Raw genomic sequence first — 21,080 nt, forward strand, 5'->3', positions numbered from 1 at the left:
TGGGTCTCCCTGAGTAAATACATGTATAGTCTTTCCCATTATAATCATAAGGGAGGCTGGCGCATCGTTTGTGAGCTCAGTGCTCACGGTGCCTCTAGTTCGAAGTTATGCATTTTGTATCATTTTCAAAGCACAAAAGTCGCCTGCGTGGCGCAATGGTTACAGCGTCTGCTCTAGCTAGAGTCGCGAAGTGAGGATCATGACATGAAGCAAACTGCGGATGCGACCAGTAGGCAGGGGATGCTCACTCCTCCATGGCACCTGATCCCACATTTGATGTTTTAGAGGTCCGAGTATGTTCTGCTTCTCATATGTATTGTTTGAATGAACTTTTGAGCTTGAATACTGTTCTTTATATCCATATATATCCATTGTGTATGTCTTGTGACAAGGTCTTTTCTTGGGTACAATATTTCTTGACTTTTTGATACTGATCTTTGACGTTTACCCATGCAATTTAAAAAAAGCTTAATTGTCTGTAACTTTTGAACAGTTAGTGCTAGAACTTTAAATTTTGTTTGTGTATTACTTGTTCTCTTTTTCAAACTTCATAAATTTTGCTCCTAAGGTAACACTATCAGTAAATTCATGGTCACAAATACTTAAGTACTTGCAAAATTACCTTTAAAATACGTCGAGACAATTTATATGATTTATCATTGGTTTATGTGGAAAAAATCGATTCTCTTTAAAATTCCTATTTTTCTTTCCGAGAATTGTTCTGTTTTCTGAAAATGAATTAAAACTACTGAGAGCAGTGAGCTCACTAAATGATACCGCCCGCCTCCCAAATGGTTTTGATGACAAAGTCCATGCTTTGCTCTGAGAGACACGAAATAAAAGTCAGATCAAAAGTAAAAAATAGTAGGTACAAAATGGTAATATATAATTAAAAAAAAGTATCATTAAATTTTATTCGGTGTTATAGGAGGAGTTGCGGATGAGACATGGGTACCCTTCAATATTATAGAAAAATTAAAAAAACAACAAACAAACTAGAGGTATTGTGAGCAATGAGCTCACTAAATGATACTCCCCGCCTCCCATATGGTTATAATGGCTAAGTTTATGTTTTGCTGTGGCCGGGAAACCCAAAATATGTGTCGGATCAAAAAGTAAAATAGGAGGTGCACAATGGCAATATGTAATAAAGATTCTGTGAAAGTTTCAATAAATTTCATGCAGTGGTATAAGAGGAGTTGCGGATAAGAGATGGGTACCCCAAAGCGTAACAGATAGACGGACGTACAGACAGACAGGCGGACGTACAGCTAGACGGACGGACGGACATACCGATTACTTTATGCCCTTCCGCTTTTCAAGCGGGGGGGGGGATAAAAAAAAACTAGAGGTACTGTGAGCAATGAGCTCACTTTATTATACCCCCGCCTCCCATATGAATATAATGGCAGTGTCCATGTTTTCTATGGAAAAACCCAAAATATGTGTCGGGTCAAAAAGTAAAATAGGAGGTGCACAATGGCAATATGTAATAACGATTCCGTGAAAGTTTCATCAAATTTCATTCAGTGGTATGAGAGGAGTTGCGGATAAGAGATGGGTACCCAAAAGCGTAACAGACGGACGGACGGACATACCGATTACTATATACCCTCCCGCTTTTCAAGTGGGGGGTATAGTTTCATCAAATCTCATTCAGTGGTATGAGAGGAGTTGCGGATAAGAGATGGGTACCCCAAAGCGTAACAGACAGACGGACATACCGATTTCTATATACCCTCCCGCTTTTCAGATGTGGTATTTAAAGGCATACTAACCCAATAAATTATTTTGATACTTTGAGGGGTCTGTTTGTATTTAGAATTGGTTTTAAAATCTATCAGTATTATCATAGAAAAATATAAAAGAAAAAGTGAGCAAGCTCACATACCCCATGCTCCCCAAAACTCGAAGTGCCGAAATACCTTGAAAATTAAAAGGAATCGGATCTTCTGGTAATCTGCACTTCTACACATTGTGTTCTAAATGTCTGCAAAGTTTGACGAAATTCTTTGCAACAGTTTAAGAGGAGTTGAGGTGACAAACTGTTCATGATATATTCAAGGTATGGCCAAAAATCTAAGTTGAAAAGTGCCGAAATTCCCAGAAAAATAAAGGAATCGGAATTTCGTGGTAATTTGCACATCTACATATTGTGTCCTAAATATTTGCAAAGTTTGACGAAATTCTATGCACCGGTTTAGGAGGAGTTGCGCTGACAAAAAAAAAATGACGACAGAAACACGGGTCAAAAACATTATACCTCCCGAAACTTGTTGCGTGGGTTATAATTATTATGCATAATAACTTTTGTTCAAGTAATCTTTTGTCCGACCTTAAATATGCGGTGCAGTCTTGCAATTGTTTTGTTCTACACAGGCAATGCACAATCTTTCAAAATATCGAATTTACAGTCCCTCCTCGAATTCTAAAAAAGAGGTCAAACACTTGCGCGAATTAGCCTGACTATTTGATCGAAACCATGTTTACCATGAGAAGGTTAATTGCAATCTTATCGATATATTTGCAAACGGTATGTTAAAATTTAATATTTCGTTTTTTTAACTATCATCTGGGAACGTTTTGAAAATTGCATTAGATATTGCTTTATTTTTTATTGATATACAGTAAAATTTGTCTAATCCGGACTCTGAGTACTCCGGATTTTTGCCCATTCCGTCTATAAATTTTAGTCCCATGCACTTCTTTAACAAATTCATTAGAAAAAATTCTGTGTAGTCCGGATACTGTCTATTCCGTATTCCGAACGGCCATACTGGTCCCCAACTGCTCATAATTAACGGTAATCATTCCTCTAACCCGGCCACACATAATTACCTGAGTTACTTCAAAGCAATTAACACCTTTCGTGGTGGATGTGATAATCCGTGTTTACACTAGCATTAGTGCCATGAGACGAACTCAGTGAAATGCGGCGGTGACAGAGCCCGCTTGAAAAAATATTATATGATTAAATTACAATTTAAAAAAAACAACTTTGTTTTGACTCCATTTACCACATTATAACATAAACACAAAAATATATATATACGCGATTTACAAACCAAAATAATAATCGGGATCGAAAATCGAACGCATTTCAAAATGGCGCCATAATACTGTGGGGGAAGACGTAATTTATTTTACATAAAAATTAAAAGTTCATTCCAATAATTAGCACATCGTAAATAATTGTGCATTACTGTTTATACATTGAATGAACTCTTTTATAAGTGAAACCCGGTCCGCTTGATATATAGTAGGCCTATATTATGCGTGCCTGTAGATTTTGATTTAGGTAACATTTCACCCGACTTTCAAACTTCGTGAACTAACAAGAAAATACATTAAGTCATGAGAGACTATTTAATAATTTCTATTGATTTCATCATTTAATTATATTTTATATTATGTGTATGAAGTACTTGTAAATAAACAACTAATTTTTTAAAAGTAATATTTTCCTGCATTTTTCCTGCACTCCGGATTCTATTTTATGGAACCGGCGGTAGCCGGATTGGACAAATTATACTGTATATTTGAAGCATGTCTTTGAAATATAATGCTTCAAATACAGGTCTATGTGTGCATTACAAAAGGCTTCGATTTCTGTGTGAAACCTTTGGTTACACACACATGCACAGACAATTCACACGTGCAAAAATAATTCTATTTTGATACAAAATCTAATTGCTTAATTTTATGTTGTTTTTCTCCTTTATAAATACATTTATTTATACCTTTATTTTTCTATTCACATTGCATGTTCATGTATTTGCAGCATAACTGCTGTACAAAAGTTCTATGACATATATTAAAGCTGGTCTTAATTTTTTTAAATGTATATTGGAATGAGTTTCATATCAACAATTTTTTGCAATTATTTTAGATTAAAGCTGGAGTCTCTGGTAAGAATTTCAGTCTCAGCTTTTTCCATTTTATGAATTTCTACTCCTAATTTCAAACTTTCGGTTTAATTGTATGCACTTAGTAATAGAAAAATCACTTTAAATGACAGGTATTCCGAAATACGATTTGCCCTTGATCATTGGAGAGCAATTGCAACTATAGCGCAGTTTAAATCTATGTAAATAACTGAGTGCTTGGCCCAGTTTTACTACACAATGTATTCTCTAAGGCATTTCAGACGTTGCAATATTCATCTTTTCCATTTGTATTGTAAAATTCTTATTCGTATTTTATATAATTTTCCATTTGCATTAAAAAAATCCATTTGTATTGTATAATTTTTCCTTTGTATTGTATAATTTAATTCTATTTGTATTCTATAATTTCCCATTTGTATCCTAAAATTTTCCATTTGTATTCTATATAGTTTTCATATTTTTTTTTGTAAAAATTCATTTGAATTGTAACTTGTTTTAGTTGCATTATATATTTTCCATTTGAATTGTATAATTTTTTTTGTATTGAAAAAATTCTTATTTGTATTCAATATTGTATCCGTGGATTGTTGAGACCCCGCCTCCCATACCGTTTTAATGGCAAGGTCCGTATTTTGCTCTCGGAGACCCGAAATAAATGTTGGATGAAAAAGTTAAATAGAAGGTGCATAATGGCATTATGTAATAAAGAATCTATGAATGTATCATTAATATTATTCAATGGTATAGGAGGAATTGGGGATAAGAGATGGGTATAGAAAGAATTATCATGTCCATGTTTTGCTAGGGGAAACCAAAAATATGTGTCTGATCAATAAGTAAATTAGAAAGTATACGAGGGCTGTTAAAAAAATTATGTCCTGAACTGTATGCTATACAATACAGATATCATATGACATTAAGCTTGACTTTTTCTCATTATTTAATCTTTAAATGAATTTATAAGATGGGTACCGGCCTTGCCAACAAAAAATATATGTACTTATGTACTGTTTGTCAAATATCAACAAATAATATTTGATGATGTATGATTGACTTTAAGACACATAGCATTTGATAGACATCATTTCGGGAGTATTTTACACTGTTTTTAAGAAACAACAGTAAAAAAGGTCACCCTGTATTTTGAAAAATGAGTTAAAAAGACAGCGTGTACGAATGTCTTTACAATTATTTTAAAATATCAGTAATTGTAGTTATCCACGTTTGTTTGATATTCAAACAGATAGATAATGGAACTTCAATCTATAACTTAAAACCCTCAAAACAAAATTTACCAAAGATGTACTTGATAAAAACAGTGAAGGTCTGACAAGAGCAAAGAAATGCAAGAGCACAAAGACAGATTTATATGCAATTTTCTTAAATATTAGTGGTATTGTTATTCAAATTCGTATTCGGGGTGACAGTTTAATTTCTGGAGAGGTTAGAAAGCAATTTTTTTGCAAAAAAAAAACGAAAGGTTTATTAGAGGACCCATGCATAAACATCCGCCACAAATAGTTCATGTCATTTTCTCCTGAATTGATCTAATTTTCATAATTTGAAATGTAAGTAAATGTAATGATATTTAAAGTAATCTCATTTTGAATTTTAGATTTCGTTCAATGTAAAACTAAATTATAAAGAACCTCAAAGGTTTTTTGTAATGGAACTCATTTTTAGTGTAACGTCATACACTGAAAGAGATACAAACGACAACTCTACATACTGACGGCAAGCAGTAAATCTAGTCTTGCCGACGCCCGACGGTCCCGGATTTTCAGCAATTTCTGTTTTACCGGTGCACATAATTTATTCAAACTTTTCATGAACATTTTCTTGGTTTAAATGAATTCATTAATGCATAAAAACTTTAGGAAACATGCGTGTTTATTACTAAATCAGAAGTATCACCTTGCCAAAAGCGGTAAATCTAGCGCTCTGCTATAAATGTTAAAATTAACAAAAACGGACACCGATGTTTTCGTAAAATCGCGATTAAAAACAACAAAATAAAGAATTTTTTTTAATAAAGGGAAAACCTCATTTACATACCTGATAATTTGTACGCACACAAACTCTCATATATACCACTGTTTTTATGTTTGGTCATTAAATATTTGTTTTTAACTTGGTATTGCTTTTTTCTTCACAATATTAAAAAAGATTAATAAGTTCTGACATACTCCATGCATAATGTTCGTGTAATTGAAATACATTTATATTCACAGAGAAGTTTTATATTACAAACCTGTTAGCTCTTAAAAGGATGCTGTGTGAAAATCCACATTTTATCAACATTGATATTATTCCTGCGAAACTGAAATTTTCATAACACATGGGTAAAGGTGCCAAGGAAAAATATATTACAAATTTGAAGACTGTGAGCAGTGAATTATATAAATGATCAACCGCCTCTGATGTGAATATAATGGCAGTGTCCATGTTTTGCGATTGGAAACCCAAAATATGTGTAGGATGAAAAAGTAATAGAAGGTGCACAACGGCAATATGTAATAAAGATTCTATGAAAGAAGATGGGCGCATTTGGCGAGTGATCTGCAGGAATCATTTGTACGAAACATTTATGGTTTAATTGTCCATGATTTGGTTGGCTGAACATAGCTGGTCAGATTTTACAAACACGTCCATAGATTTTTTTTTTTCATATAGTTTGAAAGACATTGTAAAACTGTAACATTAGTGTCCGTTTTTCCTAGGGAGTACTGTAACATAGTAATGTTTCAAAAAATAAACACCCAAAATATTTAATGCATAGATGCATGATACGTGTTCATGTACGTACATTATAGAATAGAAGATTAGAATTGATTTCGCTCAAGAAACAAACTGAACCAAAATTGATCTAATTCAAAATTTTAGTGCATCAGTACATAAAAAGAAACTGACAAAATAAATGGTTGTTTGCACTGAAAAAAAAATAACCCCCCATACCAGGCTCGAACCAAAAAACTTTTCGCATCGAATGCACTGAACAGGTAGCCCAACTTACTGAGCTATTACTGCAACACATATGTAGATGATTTTAAATGGACAAAGAAACACCACATTCACACATTTGGATTTTGGGGGGAAAGTTTATTTTTCGTGGTCTCTGGGTCTTCTCTCCATTTTTTAAAAAAGTGTATTCGTTTCTTTGAATTAAAATACACGAAAAAATGTTTCAAAATCATGGAGAGAAGACCCAGAGATAGAAAAATTTTAGAAAAACGTGTTTAAAAATGTACCATTTTGTACCAAATGTCTGATCTGGCCAATTTTCAAGTTATTTTTTAGCAAATCAAAGCCCATTTCGGGAAAATATTTTCCTTTCCTAATGCACAGGAAACCGATAAATTAAAAAATGTTAAAATTTTATGTGACATGTCGATAAAATTTTCACTTTTCAATAACGCCCAGATTCCTGCCGAATGTCAATCAAAAGCGCTCTCGTTTTTTCGTTGAAGTGGTGTAAGAGGAGTTGCGGATAAGAGATGGGTATATCTAAAGCGTAACAAATAGATGGACGGAAATCCCGATTAATGAATACCCTCCCGCTTTTCAAGCAGGGGGTATAAAAAAACTTATGTCTACAGGCAGGCAAGCATTATATGGCCCATGTAATTTTTGCTATTCAATGTCTCTGAATGTCTTTCTCAAGATAGTTACAACTCAAAAATCTGAAACAGTTGTCTGTATTTGAAATAATAATTTTGTTCACTCACTTAACCTCCTGAACAAAGATGTTATTTTACACCTCCCTTACTGTTCAACTCCCTTGAGTGCTTTCAGTACTTTGATTCATATTATTCAAAGCTAATTCACTCTGCATTAGCTGCTTTTATCGAAGGAAGTGTAGATTTAAATGCCTTACCTAAATCGCAGTACTTATTCCTAGTGATTATCGTTTTTGTCAAATATTTTAGTTGATTATTCCCCCTTTTAATAAAAACACATGAGGGCGCTTTGGTTGCAACTTCCTTTTTCAATATTCCAGCAGCATCTTGGGTCGGTAAAAATTTTCCAGCTTGTTATTGTGTATTATTAATTTAAAACAGTCGAGGCATGAAAGTTGAAAAGTAAACTTTGGATTTAGATATACATAAATAAGTGCTTGACCTCTGCACCTCCCAGGGTCAAGGCTTTTACCACTTTCTGATATGGTGTTTGTGAACTTTGAACCTGAATTGAATATTTAATATGTAATATTTGCTTTGTTGTGTTGCCAGAGACACCAATAGCTTTTCATAATTTGTGTCTCTGAATAAACCACCGTGCCCAAATTTCGCAACAAAAAATTTATTAAATACATACTTGATGTTTTTTATGTGCACTTATCTGAGATAAATTTTATCTAAAACTATCCCTGTTCTCTTCTTCGTTTCGTTTGTAGAGGAGCAGAAATGTTTGGAATTATCATTGATGGAAAAAGTGTGCGAGAATCCAGCACCTTTCAACATATCAGCGTGCTCACAAGATTTAAACTTTACCACTTTTTGTTCTAACGGTAAGGGAAAATGTAAATTTGGAAACAAAGAGAAAAAATGAAGAAATGAAATCTCGAATTATTTATATATATATATATATATATATATATATATATATATATATATATATATATATATATATATATATATATATATATATATATATATATATATATATATATATATATATATATATATATATATATATATATATATATATATATATATATATATATATATATTCATTGGTCTTTTTTTAAATACAGAATTAAAGCCCCACACTGAATCATCAAAACCTTTCTTCACGGAGTGTCCGGGATACTTAGGGATTTTCTATGTGGAAACACATTTATCAAAAATAAAAGTCACTTGGCCAAGAGTGGTAGCGATCAACGGGGATGGCACAAATTTGCAGTATGTTTTTGCACACAATTGTTTTTTTTTGGGGGGGGGGCTTCAGAAAATAATAGATTTCAGATTTATCAATATTAGATAAGAAGGCCTCCTTTTGATCAACCGAAAACTTTTTATAAAATAACTATTATATATGACAAAATGTTGAACAATTCAGTGCGTATTTGTTACGTTATTACTAGGGTACAACGCATTTTGGGACCAGCAAATGGAACAGAATTTGGACAAGGACAACATCAAATCCTTTATAGAGCAATCAATTCCTTTGGAAGAGAAGACTGTTCGATTATATTTGCCGTAAGAAGTACGAATGATATAAAATTAAAATTTGTTTTCCAATATTAAATTTGTTTTGCAAATTTTTTCAACTTACAAGTGAGATATCAATTACCGACATCATAACCTATGACATTCAAATGAATATCGTTTTATTAAAGTATTGTAAATTTATTGTGTTCTAAATACTAGGGTTAGAATGTATCCTGTTGTATCCAGACATTTCAGTAAATATATATAAAAAGAAACCAAATCTATACATTAAATAATTTTTTAACAATTATTTTTTGACTGCAAGAAAGGAAAAAAATAGATTTTGGCATCCCCTTTTCGTCAAATCTTTTTCTAAAAGTTATATCTACTTCATCTGTATTACATTGCTACACCTCTACTAAATTCGACACTTATTTTGAATGCTATATCAAAATACTTGTTTTCTGTCTGTGGTCTCTCTAAGTATACAATGCACTCAATTATATGGAGATAATGAACAGTATTCAAACTGAAAAGTCCATAAAACAATACAAAATAGGAGAAGAACAAACATGGAGGTGGGATCAGGAGCCATAGATGCCAGGTGCCAGATGTATCTAGAAAGAAGCACATTAATGAATTGATATTTCAACTACATATTATATTTATTATTATTGTATAAAGCATATATCATTAGCTAATTCTATTTCATAGGTCGCTGTATTGAATTACCTTCTCCAGTAAATGGACAATTTTCTTGTACAGACAACTATGGAGAAGGTTCAATGTGCTTGTTGAAATGCTTCAAAGACTTCAGACCCAATGTGTTGCTACCAGTTTCCTGTGAATATCAGGGAACAATGCATTGGTCTCCCACGCTGACGAATGTAAAATGCAAAGGTAATAATGAAATTTCAAAAAAAGAAGGTATTTCTTCCCTTAGTGAAAATAAGAAGCAGTATTTTTTTTTCAGATGTTTGTCGACCCATTATTGTAAAATGTCCAACAAAAGTAATTGCTATCGCAGACTCCAGATCAATTAGGACAACCGTCACCTGGGATCCTATTACAGTCGTGGACAATGATAATATTGGATCAATGAATAGCTCAACAGGAAATGTGTCCAGTGGAAGGTTTCCAGTAGGAAATTCCACTGTTTATTACTACGTATCGGATTACTCTGGTAATACAGAACACTGTACGTTTGGAGTCACTGTTGAAAGTAAGTCCCACAATCGAGTAATGTTTTAAAAGGCGTATTCAACTGCTAGATCTGATTGATATGAATAAAGGAATGCAATATGTCTTACCTTTGAAGTATTAACAGATATTTTCTGCAAGCATTTAAACTTTTCTTGCACACATGATTATTGATATTATCTGCATAAGTAGGCCTATCCTTTTAATATGAGTCGATGACTATCTGGAGACCGTGGATGTTGAAACATTAAGATAATTTGATTTCTCGATGTGGCCAATGAAAAATAGAAATAAACTCTAATTATGATTAAATGAAACTAAGAAAAATTTGAAAAAAGATTATTGGAATTTAAAAAAAAAAATAGATTTTTAGTCTCAAACAATTATTTGAAAGATCAAAAACACACATATACATAATGTAACATCTAAAGAAGAATCAATCGACAGCATTATGATTGTTTAAAGGTATTTTGCTTGCCATGGTAACATGATGGTTTAACTTCTTGATGTCATTTTGATAACTAAAATATTCATTGTGTTGTACTGTACATGTATTTTCATTTGATCGTACTGTCATGAATTTTGTTTCCTTGGTATACCCACTTCATGGATATAATATTCCCCAATGAACATCTTTGTAAATGCTAAGGAAGAAGTCTCGAACTTCGTGTTGCAACAAAAAAAACCATGATAATATATTTAAGATTGACTTTAAAAGCACTTGCAATAAGATTCTAAAAAGCTTAATTCAAATTTTGACACCCCTTTCCACGAGTACCCGTTCATCCAAAATCATTGAAGATTTGCTCAATATATACCTTGACATATTTTTATAAAGTTCTTGTGCGATTCAAAATTTAAATTTGGATTTGCACGTCACATCATTGTGTAAAACACAATTACCTCCTGTCTTATGTGACGTTGAAATACTTCTCATACATGACTAACATGTATATATACATCTTTTTCCCCAGTGCTGAGACTACAGACCTATGATTTGGCTTTAAAAAGTTTTCTGCTTTATCTTCTGTTATTTTTTTTTTTATATCTTCAGCTCAACTGAACCAAAGGCTTTTCCACTGAAATATAATGGAAATTTGAAAAAAAAATCCCTCAAGAACAGCAAACTCATAATAACATTACAGTTTTGCAATTTAAGAAATTTAAAGATGTAGCCCACATGCAGATCCCTTGTTTTTTGCATTTGAGATTTCTATATTCAAACGTATTTAATAACAATTGCTTCCCTAAGTTGTAGAATGAATGAAATAATATCATATGTTTAAAAAAAAAAGGATTGTGAAACGCATGTGTACCTATCTGATTTTATATTTGACCGACTTTCTTGTCACAGATTGGACTAGACAAGGTTTCTAGACCCATAGTAACCAAAGAAAAAAAATAGAATTTAGCATAAATTATCAATTTTTTGTTTAATTTTTATTCCAGAGTTGACATGCCTTGAAACAGTGATCAAAAATATTTGTGATCGATCTATTAACAGTTGCTATGATGTTTTTCGACGTCTGGTTTGCTCTGTTAATTGTAACGATGACGGGCTAGTTGAACTCCACTGTCCTTCCCAGGGTCTACCCAATGAAATGTGGGACGTGATGAGAATGAAGACTGTTTCTTGTTCAGGTAATACATATCAAAATGTTTAAAGACATTCCTGAAACTTTAATACTCGATTATTTATATCCGTTAAAAATGAGAAAGTTTATTATGGCTTGAAATATAAGGAAATCCTTTGCGGGGGGCTTTCAGCAAACTTAATAAAATGCAATTTAAATACAGATGCTTTTCATATGCAAACATTGTGTAGAAGTACTTTTAAAGAAAGGTTTGAATTGAGAGCGAAAATATTAGATAATTCTTCATAACGAAACAGTAGAATATCATATATGTCTTCTCATAAAGGTAGTCCTTTTCATTATGTTTTCGAAAAAAAGACTACTTGTACTAGTATATTAAGTAGAATAATTAGCGAGGATTTAATTTTGGCATTATTAGCTAAAATTGAATATCGCTAAAAATTAATTGCGTTTTATTTGTAATTGCTTCTTTAATGTGCATTTTAAAATTGCTAAAATAATATCTCGCTAAAAATAAATTACCAGTTTTTAAGGACAAATCGCTAATTTGCGTCTCGCTAAAATTTCCACTTATACGGTATATGAGATAAAATGCAATTATTTTAAAATGCGTCCATAGCAGTCCAATTCCATGATTCATGTTGAGCATGTAAAACGATTTAAAACAACTTGCAATGTTAAGGCCCTTAAGGACTGGTGGTCGTGATAGATGCCCCCCCCCCAAAAAAAAAATAAAACTGTGCCGTATAAAACAAACCGAATTTAACTTTCAAATGTTTTGTACAATTGTAAACTAAATTTATTGTTGTTTCTTCTAATGATACTTATTTATTTTCCAAAATTTTTACTCGCTTGAACCAACGGCCTAACTGAGCTTTTCTAATCAAACTTTTTCCTTTTTATGAACATGTCTGTCCTCGTTATAATTGTTGTTATTTTCTTAAATTGTAAAAGAATTTCCTCTTATGTAGAACCACTAGAACAATTTCAACCGAATTTGCTACAAAGCATCCTTATGATAAAGTCTTTTACACAACCTGACGTTTTCATTTCTTTTTCGTTGCAGGTTATCTTGTTAAGATGCGAAGCAGAAACAGTTATATTCTTCTTCCCGCCAAAGGAGAACCTCACACAACTCTTATTCTGTCACTTAGTTTTCGTGTTATGACAACGCAAGGGAACAGTATTCTGCTAATTCGAGGAGAGAAAGAATTCACAACTGAAAGAATTCTAAACATATCTTTATCCTTTTATGACCCGCAACGCAAAAATTTCAATTTACATATTACTTTTCAAAAGTGAGTAAAATTCGTAAATCACAGGCCTTTGGATTGCTTTAAATTTAATCCTACTGACAAATTAGGAATAAAATACTAGTACCACTAAAAATAACATTCTCAAATAGGGCTGCTTATTGAAACAAGCTTTAAGCAATAAACAGTAGGAAATGGTGCTATCTACTAGGTAAGATTAAAGGATCAAATAAGATTTTGGAAGCACTGTTAGATAAAAAAAAAAGTCAAAAATATTCACAAATTTCCCCAAGTTTGTTATTAAGGTTTAAAACGATTTAAAGGCATGGTGTTAAATGTTTTATTTAATTTTTTTTATCGCTTTATTCGGAATATGGAAAGTAATAAATAATTCTTTTGTCATAGTAAAACACTGGACATCACAGAAAATGTTGTTGGAGTATGGAACAATTTGAGAATGCTGTTCAGAGGCAATGGTACTTCTTGGATTCTCAACATTAATCAAACTGTTGGAAGTAAATTTCGCAGTTATGACATGAACGGACCATCATCATTGAGGGATGAATTTTATGCTGTGTTTGGGAAATACTTCACTGCTGAATTTCCTAAAGATCAGGAGGGTAATGTTCTAGACTTACTTTTGTAAATCAAAACATGTAGGATCTCTTACTTTAAAATCATTATAATGTCATAAGAAGCATTTGTACTTGACATTTTATTATCAATATTTGGCAAAAAATTTTTATAAAAGTTTGTTTACCCTGGCTTTAAACAATGGATGGGAAGGCAGAAAAATTATTTTATTTAGACTTTCAAATAAATCACCATGCAAAATGTTATTTTCTCAATATCACTATTATTCATTACTATCATCACAGAACCACACATAACTATCTTTTTTTTCTTGACCAATATATTTACAAATCAGTCAACAGTGGAATTTATTATTTTGTTTCAATCCCTGGAACACATTATCCTCTTAAGTAACATTTGATAACTGGATTTACCTCAAAAGAGTTTTTTCTTTAGAAAAAATATTTTTATTACAATAAGCATTAAACAAATTAAATAAAGGAATTATAATAATGAACGGAATAAATTATTTTGAATAGAGCTTATTTTGTATATTTGTCGGCGAAGGGCAAACAAGGATCATTTAAATTTAGACCTTTTAAATTCCTGTTCATTGTTTTCATCACCGTAAATGATATTATCTCTTTCTTTCCTGGATATCTCATTACAGGATTAGAACTTTGCGGTTTCCAAATAATCAACAAAGTTTCCGGGAATATAATGAACTCGCTGTGGCCAGAAGAAATCGAAAATTTTAAAGATGTTCACTTTTCTACGCCTACATTCAATGTATTGCGTATAAATGGTATGTAAACTTCATTTTAAAAACATGATTTACACATTATCATGTTATGATGTGCCATTTTATTTACAGTTGATATATCTATCAAATTACTTTTAGTTTAAAAAAAAAAAGAACTTGATTCTTCAATTCATACATATAATCAATGAAGAAAAATTGTCTCAACATACATACATGTACATGCATATACGTTCAGTTAATTAAATGAATAGTTTCCATTTCAAGCAAAATCCTATTGCTTTTCATTATTTTTAAATAATATATTGAATACCTGACTAATTCAACAGCTCATTAATAATATGAACTGAAATATTAATCTCATAATTATCTGCTTGGTGCTTTATGGTGCATTAAGACGGCGACAGAACATGTAGGGCATCAAGAAACTGCTCATCACCAGAATGTAAATGTTCATCAGGATTCAGTGGGGAACAGTGTGAGATACCTCCAAGTATCTGTGTATCAGGCCTGTGTAAAAACCAGGGTCAATGTAATGATATCGGAAACAATTCATTTGTATGTATCTGCAGAAAAGGCTTTGAGGGGCTCTTTTGTGAAAAAGAAACCAAGAAAGGTGAGGTGTATTCTGCTGTTTTTTTAAACTTACGTGCATTTGTGAGAAAAAAACACATATTTGAAAAGATCATTTTTTTAAAATAAAACTAAACAAGGATTAAAACAAAGGATATAAATATAAATAATATAAAATGATTGTTGCTTTACTGTCTAGAATTTATCAGATCCCTTTTTTGCACGAATAACCACCATAACGGTAAAAGGCATTCCATTGATTTTATTACGGAATGTTTTCTAAATTTAGCCCCAAGTCAGCTATAGTTCCCTTCACATATATTTTTTGCCGTTGGCTAACGATGAGTGTGACCAGTCAATAGGGGTTATTTTCTCCCAACAGGTAGTTGATTCGACCTCTGGTATTTCCAGGCATTTAATTGTCTTCTTGCCACTTTCAGGATTCGTTTTGATTCATGGATTAATTAGATTGAACACTGTTGATAACTCTCACCTTTTAAAACTAGCAATAAAAAATGGTTCTGACTTAAAATTAAATAGTATATTCTAGGGAAGCAAAAATTGTATCTTGTTAAAAGCAATTGACAAAGAAAATTGCAGGGCGCGAATATTTAAAACGTCAACACAGTACTTTGTACATGTATTATAATTTACACACATGTTTTTTTTCAATACATAATTAACTAAATAAATGTTTCATATTTTACAAGTTTGTCCCGAGTTTTATCATCAAGAAGAGACTGTGATAACCTGCAACAAAGATTACACAGATGAAATTTGCAAGGTCGCATGCAAATCCGGGCGAGTTCGAGTTGACGAATTTCGTCAACATTCTACCTACATGTGTGGGGCATCAACAAGTCATAAATGGGTTTTGTTGACAAGCAAACATCCAATCACAGATAACCAGGCTCCAATTTGTGCACAGACAGGTAATTTAATGTTTCCAATTATAGATTCACATAAATATTTTCTGAAAATATTAAGCCATACACAAGATTTTCTACAAAAAAGTCTTTATGAATTTATCTCTGGATCAAACCAACAAACAATATACAATGAATTGATAACAGTTTATGTGACCACTTTTCATAGCATAGTTTCATCGTGAGAAGCTGGGAAACAGGGGCTAATCGAGACACTGCATTATAAATGAATGGTAAAGAATCAGTAAACTAGAGTGAAAATAAAAGCTTCATTAAAGCTGCTGTAAAACGTGTTAAAATCCCAACGAAATTTTCACTGAAATATGTGACATTTACATCAACCAATGTCTGTTTTATAGACAAATAAGCAAGTGGATTTCAATGATTAAAAATTATATAATGGGCATCAAAAATGGGTACCGTCCTTGCCAACAAAAATTATAACAACTTATGTACTATTTGCCCAATTTCAACAAATAATATCTGATGATGTATGACTGACTTTTAGACACATAACAAATTTGATATACATCATATCGGGAGTAGTTTACAATGTTTTAAAGAAACGTTTGACGGTAAAAAAGCTTGGTACTCAAAGATCACCCTATATTTTGAAAAATGAGTGAAAACGACAGCGTGTAGGAATGTCTTAACAATTATTTTAAAATATCAGTAATTGTAGTTATCCAAGTTTGTTTCATATTCAAACAGATAATGGAACATGAATCTATTGCTTAAAACACTCAATAAAAATTTACCATAAAATGTACTTGATAAAACAGCAATGGTCCGACAAGAGCAAAGGTATGCAAAAACACAAAGACAGATTTATATGCAATTTTCTTAGATATTAGTGGTACTGTTGTTCAATTTCGTATTCGGGGAGACAGTTTAATTTTTGTAGGAGTCTAGAAAGCAATCTTTTTGCAAAAAAATCGAAAGGTTTATTAGAGGAATGACCTAGAATCAGGAATCCACTACATTAGATTTCTTCATGACAGCGTCCAAACCCTGCACCCCTGAAGAGTAAATGGGTTTTCGGGATAAAAAGAAAGTTAATATTTTTTCACATTATCAATATTCGCTAGATCTTTTACCTTTTGACTTGTTTCTATTTCCAAACTTGAAAAACCACCTTTCAGAAAGAGAAAAAAAACAAGTCCAGGAAATCATTGGATCTGCTATTTTCCAGTATACTAAGGGTCATACCCAAAATGTGTTCTAAATAGAATCAGAAATTAAATAAAAACTTTAACGGACATCTACCAGGGGGTATTTTAATCAAAAGAAATTAATTAGTAAAATCATGAAGACTAAATCATTAAAAAGCGTCTTTTGCTTCTTTCCGAGCCCCGATGACATTATTTATTGAACGTCCCTCGTATGATGAATTTATATTGAATATTATAAAAAGTATTTACTTTTTGTCCTACTTTATTTTAAAAGCTAAAGATAGTTATTTAAGGTCGATTTAATTTCTCTTTGATATTAATACAGTAATTATAATCACCATTAGTTTATTAGCAATATGAATTATTGATAGATATTTATTTCTTGAAACACTCTAGACTGGATTATACCCAGATCATTGAAATCAGACATAACGGTAAAGTTTAAGAACATAAAATGCGACCAAATTCAGAACAGACCGTGTGAAGATTGGTGCAATATCAAAATAGACGTCAAAGACTGCCAGAACCAAAATAACACAGTAATCAGAACATACTCCCTAAAAATCAACCTGACAGAGGGCATGAACGGAGCAGATGGAAAGCTTGGTGTTGAGGATTTTTATGAAAAGGGAACGGGTAAGACACCGACATTACGACCTTAAAATTGGATTGAAGGATGACTGCTTTTAACGCTGTGTTTGGCAGACCTGGGGTAATGGTAATGTGTAATGGTAATGCATTGTAATCATTACATTTTTTCAAAGTAATGGGGTGTAATGTGTAATGGATCCATCTTTCAATTACAAGTAATTGTAATGTAATGCATTACTTTAAAAAAAGTCTGTAATGACCAATTACTTTTCAATTACATTTCAATTACATTTTATATATTAGTCTCTTTTTATTTTTGAATCTGAAACAAACAAATATCACTGAGAAGTTATTTTTTTTTATTAATAATGTTATAGTCTTAAAATTAAAATCCTATATCCTACAATATTTTTTATATTATTAAATTGTAATTTAAAGACAAACTTTAACTAAATAATTCTTTTAATAGAAATCTTCTTGACAAGTAAGACAATTGTAAAATCAATTGAAGAGAACCAAAGAAAAATATTAAAAGAAATCATCAGGTTTTAAAGAAAGATACAAAAAAGTGATATTAATACAGATATAGTGAGACTTGCAGTTAAATTAATTAAGATACAAGTTATATTTTTCTACTTTTTTTCCCTTTTCAATCTGGTAAAATGGACCTGGTAAACATGATACAAGATCAGTATGATTTATTGTAGACACAAAGAGAAACTAAGGCCAAGTATAAATATAGACTGATATATTGACCATCATTCATTTTTTGGTAGCTTAAGCCCTCAAAATTTAAACCCTACATCCAAGTACTTGTAATTATCACCTTTGGTTGTGTTTAGTTTATGGCTTCATTGATCATACCCGTTAAGCTAATTAGAAGTGCTAATTAATTCATTTAGTTTTTAATACTCCTTATACATTTATAGCATTATCTGTTAATTAAATATTAGTTTTAATAAAACATCAAGTAGGAAATGTTCAATAAATCATTTATTTAAAAAACAAAAACAACAGAGAAACTAACATCAGTACTGAACATAACTACAACATTGAAAGTGTTCTGATCCACTTTCTTTGTCAACTGTAGATTGGATTGGTAAACTACATAAATATGATACATGAATCCAAAATCCAAATACCACTCTGATTTATAGATCTGAGGGAAAGCATGTTATTGAGCAAAAAGTGTGATAGTTAATTTATAGGTATAAATTGTGTGGTGATACGTTTTGTGTTTTTCTCTTATAAAATGTAATGTGTAATGTAATTAATTACTTCAACAAAGTACTAGTAATTTAGTTAATTACTTTTCTAAATGAGAGTAATGGTAATTGTAATTGTAATGATAAAAATTCCAAAGTAATTGTAATGTAATGCATTACATTTCAAAGTAATTGACCCCAGGTCTGGTGTTTGGTGTCTTTTTCGATCATTTATGATGCTTTTAAATCTTACTTAATTTCACTTTTATGTATCAACTACAAAAATATGTCAATTGGACACCTAATTTAAATGTTAAAAATAATGTTGGTCTGTAAAACAACAGTTAATTATTCATATTTTTTGTCCTTATGGTTTTTCAAATACAGAAAAGAATGAATCGTTTAAACGTCCAAATCTGGCCCCTCGATAATTTACAAAAAAAATAATTAAAGATTTTACATTGTAGTTTATTGATTTAAATTTCAATTTAAAGCTATCGCTGGTAAATCATTTTCAGATGGCTAATGGAAAATTCTGGGTGAAATTCTTAATTAAATACATGTTAAAATTTTTGAATAGTTATTAATTGCTCTTTCAGTCGATTTTGTTTGATTTATTTCGGTGTATATCACTAAATGCCTTTGTTCCTAAAAATACATCGGAGCTATGTTTATTGACTCTTGAAAGATAGAAATATTTTTTTATTTCAGTTAAAATTTTCATTAATTTCATAGATCGTCATTTGAAAAGAACAACTAATTCATCATATCTTAGAAAATAAACTGTTTGTTACATGTGCACACATGCATACTTCCAGCTGAGAAACATGAAGGGGAAGAAATTGAAATACGGAACTCTAAAAAGCGCCACATATGCAAAACTTTACATCAGCACAAAAACTCATTTTTTTCAGATCATGTAAAAAATTCCATGTTCGCAGGTCTTTTTAAAGCATGATGTTTAAAAGCAAGATTATTACGGAGAGAGAGAGTTGGTTAAAATAAAAAAGTACACGAGTAAATTTTAACAATTATTGAATTCATATATGAAGGTCATATTAACTTGTCTAGCAAGATTAAACAGATTTTAGTTCAAAGCAATATATTTCCATTTCTAAATTTGTTCTCTATAATAACCCGTTGAAAGGAGGCGGAGTTGATTTCCTGATAATTCTGCCGGAATGTAAATTAGGCAGGTCGATAGGTCAGCAGCTAAGGAGGCCTAATACGCATGCAAATCTCGTGCGCATCTGTCTCTGTGTCTGACGCTAAGGAAGCCAAATATGCATGTAAATCTCGTGCGGCTGCCTTTGTGTTTGACGTCAGTGTGCGAGGACTATTGAAATTGGCATGGAAGTCCTCGTGTAATTTAAATCGATTAGTCTACATTCTTAATGTCTAAGTCTACAATTTTATTTCACAATGAAATGGAAATATAAGGAATCACTGTCTAGTTTTGAGAGTGTGCCAGGGACATCAACAATAGTGGGAAACATGGGATAATTTTAGCATAACGGGCTTCGCCCGTTATGCAAATTATCCCATGTTTCCCACTATTGTTGATGCCCTGGCATACTCTCAAAACTAGACAGTGATTCCTTAAATTAATGTAATCTCGACCGTAAAAAATACACCGATATTTCATTATCCACCAGCAATGCTACTGATATTTTTAATTTTCACTTTCTTAACGATTTATTTTTTGTACACAAATTGTAGTTTTTTTTAATCATAATTCAATCGCTTATATGTTTATATGTTTCTGTTTGAGCACTCGAATTTTAAAATTGTATTTATGCTTTAAAATAAATTCTTATTATGCATGTAAATGTAATAAACATTAAACAGATAAATTACTTTTTTTTAAAAAAAATAAGATTTCTTTAAGGTATGAAAAATAGTGTATCTTGAGTTATACGCTCTGTTTACAGATTCCATTGTGATAAACGAATTTAAGTTTAGTGGGAAAAAAACTTCCCATATAATATAATTAAGAATCTATTCTTATATTTTGTCGAACTCTAGCACGAAATAAGAGGGTTTCACGTGTTAGTTATTCACAAAACTCAGTACATCTCGAACACACACTGATGTATTCACACATATCACACGCTTGATAGATGCTCCGCCTTCTCATTCAAATACCGGTAATACAATGACTTACTTGCCCTTGACTGAACATTATGTGTGTATGA

The 21,080-nt window shown here is 31.6% G+C and overlaps 1 protein-coding gene across 2 annotated transcripts in view; it reads left to right on the plus strand.

Annotated features, from left to right (window-relative positions):
* The first annotated feature begins 2,474 nt into the window (after positions 1–2,474).
* LOC134230323 (uncharacterized) overlaps positions 2,475–21,080 on the plus strand; it is a 36,331-nt gene continuing 17,725 nt past the window's right edge. Inside the window, exons 1-14 of one of the 2 annotated variants that reach the window (XM_062712089.1) lie at positions 2,475–2,533; positions 3,890–3,908; positions 8,281–8,394; positions 8,641–8,788; positions 8,971–9,092; positions 9,752–9,937; positions 10,011–10,259; positions 11,687–11,878; positions 12,899–13,130; positions 13,491–13,705; positions 14,329–14,463; positions 14,816–15,034; positions 15,702–15,923; positions 17,486–17,725. In XM_062712089.1, the coding sequence (XP_062568073.1) occupies positions 2,483–2,533; positions 3,890–3,908; positions 8,281–8,394; positions 8,641–8,788; positions 8,971–9,092; positions 9,752–9,937; positions 10,011–10,259; positions 11,687–11,878; positions 12,899–13,130; positions 13,491–13,705; positions 14,329–14,463; positions 14,816–15,034; positions 15,702–15,923; positions 17,486–17,725 (2,344 nt within the window). In that variant the 5' untranslated portion in view covers positions 2,475–2,482. Of the gene's footprint in view, positions 2,534–3,889; positions 3,909–8,280; positions 8,395–8,640; positions 8,789–8,970; positions 9,093–9,751; positions 9,938–10,010; positions 10,260–11,686; positions 11,879–12,898; positions 13,131–13,490; positions 13,706–14,328; positions 14,464–14,815; positions 15,035–15,701; positions 15,924–17,485; positions 17,726–21,080 lie in introns of those variants that run through there. The other variant, XM_062712090.1, reaches the window with a different exon arrangement.

The sequence above is a fragment of the Saccostrea cucullata genome, unplaced genomic scaffold, assembly GCF_032062105.1.
Source record: "Saccostrea cucullata isolate Sc308-1 unplaced genomic scaffold, CSIRO_AGI_Scuc_v1 ctg10208, whole genome shotgun sequence".
NCBI classification, from domain to species: Eukaryota; Metazoa; Mollusca; class Bivalvia; order Ostreida; family Ostreidae; genus Saccostrea; species Saccostrea cuccullata.